General features: G+C 59.8%; 1 protein-coding gene across 2 annotated transcripts; it reads right to left on the minus strand.

The window, feature by feature from the left end:
• Positions 1-637: 637 nt before the first annotated feature.
• On the minus strand, positions 638-8,223 carry DBNDD2 (dysbindin domain containing 2). 2 transcript variants are annotated; one of them, XM_074920508.1, is made up of 4 exons: positions 8,083-8,223; positions 2,616-2,771; positions 2,012-2,155; positions 638-1,231 (listed from the first exon to the last, which is right to left on the minus strand). In XM_074920508.1, the coding sequence occupies exons 1-4, from the start codon at positions 8,087-8,089 to the stop codon at positions 1,023-1,025; spliced, it is 516 nt and encodes a 171-aa protein (XP_074776609.1). In that variant the 5' UTR covers positions 8,090-8,223; the 3' UTR covers positions 638-1,022. The 2 variants fall into 2 exon arrangements, with proteins under 2 accessions (XP_074776609.1, XP_074776608.1); XM_074920507.1 differs by lacking the exon at positions 8,083-8,223 and adding an exon at positions 7,472-7,633.
• Positions 8,224-10,550: the final 2,327 nt, after the last annotated feature.

Raw genomic sequence — 10,550 nt, forward strand, 5'->3', positions numbered from 1 at the left:
TGTGGTTGTGCTGACACAGGCCGAGCAGGGACAGCACTTTCCTGGCCTGCAGCCACTGATAGTGGCAATGGGCCTCTGGCCAGCTTTGTGCCTGACTCCCCTTGACCTGTCCTGCAGGGAGCAAGCACAGCGGGCTGCAAAGTGGCTTCATTTCAATTGTTCTTCCTTTGCTTCTCTAAAGCAGCCTCCAACCAGGGCTGCTGCCATCATGCTGTGCTGGGGGAGCAACCACTGCTGGTGCTGCATGTGCTGATGTTCCCCACACAGCCGATTAGCATGGGAAATCCCCCACGTACTCATGGTGGGTAGTTACAGGTCATCAGCAGCCCTGCTCAGGTCAGTGGTGTCTGTACCATGGCTGCTGGCTCTCTCCCTCCTGGAGGCAGCACCCAAGCTGCTCAATATGGTGACCTGCTCCACTAAGAGCCACCCTTCTCTGCCAAGGTCTGTGCTGTCTGCTCCTGCCCTGGGCACAGGAATTATCCCTGTGCTGGAGCTGGGCTGTGCTTCAGGAGACGTCATTTTCTCCGCCATGGCACCCTTAGCACGCTGGGTTTACACTGCTCTCCCTCCTGCAATCCCCTCCTAACCCTCACCCCCAGTGCTGTTTTCTCCCAATAACACACACACCCACTGCTTGATTAGATCAGAGTGTTATTTCTCTGTATGCCACTGTTAAATGCTTGTCTGGACAGGACCTTTGTCAGAAGAACAAGGGGAGCTGGAATCCCAAGGGATGCCTTTCTGGGAATGGTGAGGTTGTGGGATGCTGAGCATTTTGGGGGAATGAAGCAGGGACTGTTAGCAGCAAAGCCTGAAGAGTTAATTCTGGGAACCTACAATACCCCTTTCCTTCTCCTTTGGCTGCCAGGAGAACCTACGGAGGAAGAGGAGGGGAAAACCATTTCTCCCCTCACGCAGGGCAGCAGTCCAGGACGGGGTTTACTGAACGCCAGCAGCTTTCTTTCCTCAGGGCTGGCAGGTCCATACGGAGGAGGCTGGGAGCAGGGCAGAGCTGGCTGCTAGCTTCTTGCCACCTGCACTTTGGGACTGTCCTCCTGCAGGTCCTCCTCATCCGACTGCACCACAGGGGTCTCGGCCCCCTCCTCGCTGGTGTCCAGGCTATTCAGATCCGTGGAGACAGAGGACGTGGAGGAAATGCGTGACTTGCTCTCAGCTGCACTGGGCACTTGCAGGGTGATTTCCTCTGGGCACTGGCTGGCACCTGCCCCTGGAGGAGAGAGTGGTAAGAGAAAGAAAACAGCTTCTGGAGATTTATTGCTCCCTAAGCTTCACGGATAGCCCCTTCAAACACACATGTCTTATTCCTCAGCAGACTGTGCTTTCCTGGCTACTCCCCACCTCACACCCCCAGCTTGGCTCTGGGCAGTGCTGCACATCCCTTCCCTGTTCCTGTCAGTGGAGCCTTTTCTGTCTTGTATGAAACACAGCTTGGAGCCATGCTGTGAGGCCGTTGGCTGCAGCAGGCAAGGAGACATTTGGCCTGGTTTTGGTGAATCACTACAGCATGTGTGTGTGAGGAGGAAGGTGCTGACACCCTGGGCTTTTCCTGAGGGATCCAAGCCCAGCTCCCTGGGGTCTGGCTGGGAGGTGGAGGGGTCCTGCAGCCTTCCTGCTTGGCACAGTGAGCTCTGCAGCGTGGTGGGGACCTGGGAAGTCATGACAAGACACTGGCTGCTGCAGAGGAGCTTTCAGGACAAGAGAATTTGCCCCACAGACTCTGGAAAGTGCCTGGGCTCTCCTGTCTCCTGCAGCATAAGGTATTTACAGGGGTCTGTACCTCTGGGCTGCAGAGGTGGATACTGATGTGGACCAGCCCAGGGCAAGCTCCCTCCCACCTCACAGACCCCAGCACCAAGCGTCTTCTCTTCATATGAGTGTGTGTGGATCTGCAAACAGGGTGGCCAGGGCTGAGGAACGAGACCATGTGGGTACTGGGGGCAGGAAGGGCTCCCAGCCTGGCCTGCAAAAGGCTCGGGACTGCATGTACCTGGCAGGGGCCCAGCAATGCTGCTCTCCTCTGTCCCACAGCCCAGAAACACGTCCACGGTGTCCTGGTCTGACAGGTCCATCATGTCCATCTGCTCCAGCATGTCCACGTTCACCTCCATGGAGGAAATGCTGCCTAAGGGAGCTGCAGAGACAGAGGCCAGCAAAAAGGTGAGTGCTAGTGCCAGGCAACGGGCACCATGAGCCCTGTGCAGGCAGGACCTCAAGAGCCTTGCTGTGGGGAATTGAATTCTACTTGATGGTAAGAGGCCCCAGCAAAATCATGTTTCCTTAAAACACCCCTCTGGAAGCCTCTGCTGTCTCCCTGCAGTCCTTGAGCCTGCCCCAAACTGCTGTCTGGAGGAGCGTGTCTGAAGCCAATAGCTATGCAGGGCGCCAGCCTGGGTACCCATGTGCAGTGACTTCAGTTAAGTGGTGTGAGTAATCCACAGCGCACCCACACGCAGCATGTGTGGTCCTGTCTCAGTGTAGGACATGCGTGTCCCCAGCCATCTTTAGACTGGGGATGTCCTACTGATCTCTAATGCCTGTGTCATCATTCCCTGAAACACCCCCAGCCGTGTACTGGTGCCTGAAGCACTTACGTCTCCGATGCTCTATTTGCAGGTGAGACATAGGGAAGAAGAAATCCACATCATGCTGGAAAACCTCCTCAAAGAACTTCTGCCGGTCCCGTAGTTTCAGCTGCTGCTGCTGCATCTGCTCTGCATCCAGGCTCCGCTGCGCCTGCTCCATGTCGGCTGGGGAGAAAGGTGAGGAGGGTCAGGCCAAGCAGGGCTGTCCCTTCTGCCTGTCCCAGCTCACACAGTATGGCTGTGCTGGAGGGTAGGTGATTCCCTTCTGCTCTGCTTTACCAACGCACATTGATTTAGTCACCACGAATAGATGTTACCCATCAGAACAGCAGCGTCACCAGCACTTGCTGTGCTGGAGCCTCAGATCTCACTTCCACAAGGCAGGGCAGTCGGGAGCGGGGAGATCATATGCTGCATTCACAACTGCTAAAGTGAATTACCAAGGGGGGAAAGGGTGTTGTTATGAGATCAGCCATGGTTTGCACACGTTCAAGTTTCAGTTTCCTTGCTATAAAACAGAGGGTTGTCTGTGAACGCTAACAAACAGGGGAAACTCCCAGAGACAAGAACTGGTGTTAGTGCTCCAGGCTTTTTGGGCTGAGGGACGCGTCAGGAGTAAAAGGCATCAGCAACACTGTCACCCCTGCAAGCGTGCACCCCTGCTGCCACTGTCGCTATAAATACAGCCGCACCCACGCTCACAGGCTCCCCCATTCACATCCCCCACTTGCACAGCCAGCTTGGCTTCTGCCTGCACAAACATTTTCATTCCTGTAATTCCTCTCGCAGTTCAACGCCAGTGCCTGTGGCCTTGGCTCTCACGAGAGGCCTTGGGCTGTTGCTGAAGGAGCTTGTTGCTTTATCCCTGGGCCTGGTACCTCCCTTTTGAGTTATGTACCACAACAGCAAGGGCCCAAATGGCACAAAGGGGCCGTGGCTGGTGGCCCTGGCTGTTCCCAGGCTGGTGTTTGACCACAGCCATTCCAGATTTCCTCTCTGCTGCTCTTGGCCCAGCCGCCATAAGGAAAATGTGATTACTGGAGCAGGCAGTGCAGTAACCAAGGAAACCAAACAAACATCCTCTGCTCTGCCTGAGCAAGGCCCAAACCCTCCACTCCTCCAGGCTGGGGAGGAGGAAACAGCGAGCAGCATCCCCACCCTGTCTGTCAGGAGCAGGGGCAAGGACAGCAGGGGGGCTGGCTGGCAGCAGTATGGAGCAGCAGAGGACCCAAACAGGAGAGAGGTGGTGGGCCTGGGGAGACGTCCTGGAGATCAACGACATATCTTCCTGAGAGCACTTTCTGGGCTCCTCAACACCCTGTTTCTGGGGCATCCTTCAGCTAAACCCCATCATCCGCAGCCGCCTGCCCCGGGAGGCCGGGCTGTGCCTGCAGCACAGCGGGGGGATGTGCCATGACTCAGGGCCAGTCACCACGCACTTTCTGGAAAAGGCTCTGCTCCTCTGCTGCTGCTCCGTGCTGCTTCTTGCGATGCCCAGGGTGGTGATGCTGGCTGCCTTGAAGGGACCTTTGCCCCGGTGTGTCTGTCTGCCCTCAGCACTGAGTGCCTGCTCTGGTGCAGAGGCTGAGTGTGCTGTGCAGCACCTGGCTTTCCTCACAAGGCTGACTGGCAGCTGCAGCCTGGTGCCGCTGGGGTAAGGCAAAAACCTCCTGCCTCCCCCGGGCTATCTGCAGGGGAGGATAGAGCCAGGGACAAGGAGGGGGTGACCCGGGCACTAGTTATGGAGCTGTCTCCCTCCAGCAGCTGGAGCCCCCCTTGTCCTGTCTGTCCCAGGCAGAGCTCTGCCCCCCAGCCTAGCTGTGCCGAATCCACAGCAAACCACCGCAGCTCAGCACACCAAGGAGAGGCGATTGGGCTCCAGCCAGAGGCAGCCAGGGCTCAGGGCAGAGGCTGTGCCAGCGCCCAGATGGCTCTTCATGCCGCATCTTGCCAAAGGGACCCAGTGTGGAGATAATGAGAAGAGTCTCTTAAGTCCTCCTGCAGTGCAAATACAAAATAAACCAAAATGGTAGCGGGCACTGTCCCGAGTGCCCTGAGCGTGGCTGATGTGTGCCATTAATGTTCTCACTGCCCATCTCTCCCCAGCACGTGACTGATACTCAGGATAAGGGTGCTTGGGGAGAGTCAGGACGGGTGCTGGTGGCAGCATTCCTGTGGGTGCCAGGATTTCTCTTGTGGGAGAAATTAGCAGGACCTGTTTATGAACTTGTTTTTGAGCTCTCGCCGGGGAGTTGGGCACGAGCACTGAGATCCCATTATGTAAGGAATGCCGGCAGCGGGAGACGGCAGCTGGGCTGTGCTTGGCCCTGCCTGACCCGTGACCGCGGTGAGAGTCGGGGATGGAGCCTTCCCTCCTCCCGGGGCTCTTCCGGGCCTGAGGGGAGTGAACAGCCCTGCTAGTGTAGCCGCTCCTCAGCAACCCTTGCAGGGGAAATAAAGGAGAGCGGCATTCCCTGCCGCGGCCCTTCCCCGTGTGACGGCCGGTCACACTCCCCGGCTGTCAGCCATGGGGATTGTCTCATCCGGCTGGCATGTTCCCACCGCAGGACACGTTCGCACACACAATGCAGCCCCTGTGCACCGTGGGGGATCTGTCGGTACCTGCTGGTGGCCTGGCTTTTATTACTATTGTCATGGTTATTACTACAGCCCACTCAGCCAAGGGGCCAGAGGCTGATCAGCATTCAGAGCCAGGCTCTCCCCGCTGGCTGAACCGCCCAGCGCGGCTGCGATGGCACCGAGCACCCCGCTGCCTTCAAATCCTTCCGGCCCTCACAGCTTATTAGCCAGCACGGCTCGGAGAGGAACCAGGGCCAAATGCCGGTGCAGAGGTTGGGTGGGCAGGGCAGGGCAGGATGCGCCCCAGGAGGTGCAGGCAGGGATTTCTTTCTCGCCTGCTGCTGGGCAGCTGCCCACAGGGTGGGCTGTGGGCAAGGACACTGGCCCCACTGGTCCCTCTGCCCTGCCAGGGCCACTGAGGGGCCAGCCCTTGCCTGGCGTGGGCTCATGGCCACCACTGTGGTGGGGAAAGGTGTGGGAGGGCTGGCCACGAAGCAAACCGCTGCGAGCTCTCCCATCCACACCCTCATCCAAGTGGGCTGGGAGAGAAGCAAGTCCTGGGGTGCAGTTAGCGCAGGGTGAGGGCCAGACAGGACGTGAGGGTGCTGGGAGCACCAAGCTAAGGGTGTTCTCCCACCCAGAGTCCGGGCTGGGAGCAGAGCACAGTTCAATTATCTGGCTGTGCTTCTGCTGGGAGTGGGATGTGTTTTTCATTCCTCCTTGGCCCACAGGATTCCAGTACAGTCCCCCCTCAGTGCCAGCGAATAGAAGGGGTGTATCTGGGAGTGGGAGAAGGCTTGTTGGTGTAGGCACAAGGCCAAGAGAGGATGGGGATGGCCTCTTCTTGAGGCCATGGCTCTGCAATACCTTTCAGAGATTTTGAGGGATTTAAAGAAAGTCCTGAAAAATAACTTGACTCGTGGAAAGGGACAGGGGGTGACGGGGTGCTGAGCAGAGTTTAAGTCAAGGGTCGCTCCAGCTGTGGGACAGGTCCCTGGTGAATGAAAGAACTGGGGAGCCTGGCCCAGCCATGTTTTGCTCATCTTGCTGCACTTTCCCAGAGCCCAACCCCCTGACCCTGCACCTCCAGAGCAGCCCGGGGCTCCCCACTGCTGCCCAGCTTGGACTGCGCCGTGCAGTGCTGCAAGGAGACAAGGTGGGGGGAAGATGCAGCTCCTTGGCTGCCATGAAATCTTCCAGGAGGCTCTGCCACGATCACAAGCCTTTCCCTATAACCCTGCCCCAGCAAAACCACTGTGGGACAAGGGTAAATTCCAAAGGCTTTTGGCTCCCTTGGCCTTTGGAGAAGCAGCTGGTGTGGAGAGCTGGGAATGCTCCAGAGAATCGTGCAGGGCCAGGCTGTGTGGAGATGGGATGCCTGGACACACCGGCTGCCTGAGCGTTAATTCCCTGCACGGTCTTTCCTCAATCAGCACGTTTGACCTCGTGTTGCAGCACAGCAGAAAATAACTATCCCCGGTGAGAGGAAACGCACCCGGCGAGTGCGAGGGAGGCAGTGGTTTTGGCAGAGCCCCTTGCCGGGAAAAGCAACGAGGCAGGGGGGGAACTAGAGAGGGAGGACATGGCACCTTGTAACCCCTGTCTGTGCCGCGGTTTCATCGCCTGTGCTCCTCTGTGCGATCTCCAAATCCCCTGTGTCTCAGGCCTAAAAATATCCCTGCCGCCCAGAGCTCCTTCCCCGGCAGAGGCTGTCATAAGACCCTGCTATTTACGGGGCCCTGCTTTGATTCACACAGAAAGAAGCGTGAGGACAAGAAAGCCCAGGAGGGCAGCGCGGTGCCCGAGGAACAGCGGGGCAAGCCCGGGGCAGGGATCCGGGGCAGGGTCCCCCTGCGAGCCCCTTGTCACCCCGGCTGCCGCTCGCTCAGGCTCCTCTTCCCCGAAACCGCGCGGGTGCGGGGGAGTCCGCTCCTCCGGGGGGTCTCGGGGCTCCCAGGGGTGCCCATGCCGCTCCGCAACAAGCCCGTGGCCCAACAGGTCCCCGAAATCTGGCACTTCCCACGCAGGTGCCCCCCCCCGCCCCGAACATCCCCGTCCCAGGCACGGAGCTCCCCGGGCAGCCCCTGCCCGAAGCAGCCCGGGAGCGGTGTCGGTGCAGCGGGAGCTCCGGGTGGGAGAAAAGCAGGGGGGGGTGTGGGGGGGTGCCACGGCTGCTTTGCAAGGGGCGTGGGGTGGGTGTTGCGGGGGGGACGCGGGCAGCCCGAGCCCTGCCTGCCCGCCCGCCCGGTGCCGGTGCCCCCGCTCCCCTCCCGCCAAGCACTTACCGGGCAGCCGCCGGCTGCGGCTCTGCGCCCCGGGCCCCGACATGCGGCGGGCGGCTGCTGCGACCGGCTCGGGATGGGGCCGGGCCGGGCCGGGGCGGCGGGGCTCAGCGCAGGGCGGCCGCCCCCCCGCTCCCCGCCGCCGCCCGCCGCTCGCCCATGCTGCGCGCTGCGGGGCGGTGCTCGGCGCTGCGCGGGGCGGTGCCAGCGCCCATCCCCGCGGCATCGCGGCGGCGCCGGCCGGCTGCTACCCTGCCGGGGGTCCGGCCCTTGACGCGGCTGGGGGCTGCGGCGGGGATAATAGGCGCGGGGACCTGGAAGGAGGGGGGCTCTCTGGTCCTCGGGCGGGGGGGACGGGGCGTCTCCGGTCCCCAGGGGTGGCACTTGCAGAGGGTCCCCGTGCAGAGCAGGGTCCCCATGCCCCGTACTCGGTCCTCACGCAGGGTCGCTGCGTTTCCACGACCCATAGAGAGTCCCCATGCTGGGTCCCTGGTCCCCAAGGAGGGTCCCTGCAGAGGGAGTCCCCCCCCGCCATCCACAGCTGCCCCAGGCAGAGCTGTGTGCCCCGCAGTGTCCGGCTGCAGGGGTCTCTGCCTGAGCAGGGAGCACGTTACCATTCATCTCTGCTTTTTTGTTGGTTTGGGTTTTTTTTTTTCCTCTTCTCTAAATTCCCAGCTCACACGATCACGTAGGAGAGACGACAGCACACTGCATGGATGGGTTGTGGGCTTCCTCCCCAGCTCACCCCTGGCTTTCTGAGACCCTCATCCCCCAGCAGACCCCACTCTGGGGTGTTTTCTCCCACGTTCAGCTCTGCACATCAGGGCTGCTCCTTGGCAGAGAAGCGGACTTGGCCGCCTGCCTCCTTCCTGTATCTCAGCAGGGTGAGTCAGTGCCTCGCCGTGCCCAGCGCCAGCTCTGCCCGCGGGCTGGTCACTGCCAAGCCGGGACGGGGCGGTATCCCCTCAGCCCTTTTCTCTGCCTGAAAGGGAGTTTCCAGTGTCTGTGGTGTGTCCCGCCTGCCCCGTTCTCAGTGTGTTTCTCTCACTGTCTGGATGACTGAAGATAACTGGATATTGTTTGTGTCCCAGCTCTGTTTTTGACTACTGTTGCTTTCCTGTCCCCCCCCAAGCCTCCTGGGATATCCTGCTGCCAAAAACTACTTTATGCTGGGGATCGGGTACCCGCACCCTGTGCACTTGCCTGTAGCTGCTGGCTTCAGCTCACATGGTGGTGACGAGGGATGAACTTTGTCCACTTGAATGTTTAACCATATTCAAAAAGCACCTTCAGTCCTGCATGTTCGTTTCCACCTGAGCATGGGTTGCCACCACAGTGGCCTGGGCCTGGAGGACTGGGAGGGGCCAAGCTGGTGGAGCAAGAGGAGGGTCCCATGGGCTCTGAGGAGCTGCAAGAGCAAATCTCTGCTGGGTACCTGCTGGCTCTGGCTTGCTCACAACTCTGTGTGTTCTGGCACAGCCTCCGGGCAGCAGCAGCCATTTACTGCTGACCTCCTGCCCTGCCCTGCCCTGCCCTGCCAGCCAGCAGGGAGGTGAGGAGGCAGGGCCGGAGAATCAGCTCAGGTCTCAGCTATGTGACATGTCTGTGTTGACTGGCACCGGTCACTACTGTGAGGCGTGGAGACTGTTTCTGGGCACAGGAGTCCCCTGGAGCACCCCGAGTTCCCCAGGGCTCCCTGGGGCTCGAGTCCCTGCTGCAGGGATGGTGCTTGTGGGTGCTGCCTGCACAGAGTGACACGCACCCAGGCTACTGCTGCTGTGGCCTCTGTCCTGCCTTGCTGGGAGGGGGTTGGAAAAGCAGTGATATCATCAGCACCAGCATGGAGCCTGACTCATCCCGGCCCTTCAGCACAAGCCGTGCCACTCAGCGGGGCACACATTTTATTCCAATTAAAACAACACAGGCAAGCCAGCTACACATAATGATTTTTTTGCTTCTGGCCAAGCATGCCTGCCCCTGGCCAGAAGGTGAGAGGGGATAGAGGTGACACTGAAGTCGGTGGAGTCTCCACTACTGGTAGGAAGTCCTAAGAATAAGCCCTGCCAGATACCTGGAGGGTCTGCCTCGGCCGCTGCAGCATCCTTGCCTCCCTTGTGCCTCCAGCGCAGGCTGATGGCACTGTCTTGTGTCAACAGCCCTTGCCCTGACCGCAATTCCCAGGTCCCTGGGAGGTGTCCCCTGGAGATCCGGGTCACAAGCCCAGGTAGGAATGATGCCTCTTCTCTCCACGACACAAGAGTTCAGCTCCTGCCAAAAGTCCCCAGGGGAACCAGCATCAAAGTGCATCCATCATCAGGAGAAAATGTAACATGACTTGTTCCTCCTGCCCTTCCTGCTCAGGTTTCTCCCATCTATTAGAGGTCTGGAGGTGAGTCAGGGAGCTGGGGGGCGAGAATGGAGCTGGGGAGGAGTTGACTGCTAAGGGAAAGGTGAGCCTGTGCCAGGCAGGTGAATCACTTGCTGGTGAAAATAGATCTTATTCTCTACGAGGTGTGCATGGATGGGGCTGGGAGTGAGCCACAGCTTGACTTGATCAGTAAATTGTGAAGTTAAAGAGAGACAAAGCTGCTTTCCCAGTAAACAAGGCAATACATTGCAAGGGAGCAGCCCACAGCAGGCAAGGCTCCAGCAACCCGTGGTCCTGCGGCTCCCTTAAAAGGGGAGATTTTAGCTTGGGACAGCGGGGAGACAGAAAAGCCATAAACACCCTCAGAGGAATGTGGCTGCTGAGAAACCAGCATCTCCGCAGGGCCAGGGAGGGGAGGCGAGGCAGGGGGACCCGGGCTGTGCTGAGGTGCCGCCTGGCAGGGGTTCGCAGCATGGCTCCATGCCAGGAGCCCGCGGCTCCTTGGCCATGCCCTGCCCCGAGGGAGGGAGCCCAGTTCCTACACTAGCGGTCCCTGTGAGGTGCTGGGGGAGGCTCCTGCCAAGCCTCGGGGGTGTCACGTCCCCATGTCCTCAGGCTCCACACCATGCAGACGTCCCTGATGGCCAGCTGCTGGCACAGGAGCTGGTAGAGTTGGGAGGTCATGTGGGGGCAGCAGGAGACCCAGCCCCGGCC

This window comes from Athene noctua, chromosome 16, assembly GCF_965140245.1.
Source record: "Athene noctua chromosome 16, bAthNoc1.hap1.1, whole genome shotgun sequence".
Classification (NCBI taxonomy): Eukaryota; Metazoa; Chordata; class Aves; order Strigiformes; family Strigidae; genus Athene; species Athene noctua.

What these genes read in the sequence shown, in the direction of transcription:
- DBNDD2 (XM_074920507.1), bottom strand. Translation starts at nt 7,514, where the DNA reads ATGTCGGGGCCCGGGGCGCAGAGCCGCAGCCGGCGGCTGCCCG. An exon ending in CCGCAGCCGGCGGCTGCCCG is followed by an intron (nt 2,772 to 7,471) that starts GTAAGTGCTTGG and finishes CTTTCTCCCCAG; the next exon opens with CCGACATGGAGCAGGCGCAG. An exon ending in CATTGCTGGGCCCCTGCCAG is followed by an intron (nt 1,232 to 2,011) that starts GTACATGCAGTC and finishes TCTCTCCTCCAG; the next exon opens with GGGCAGGTGCCAGCCAGTGC.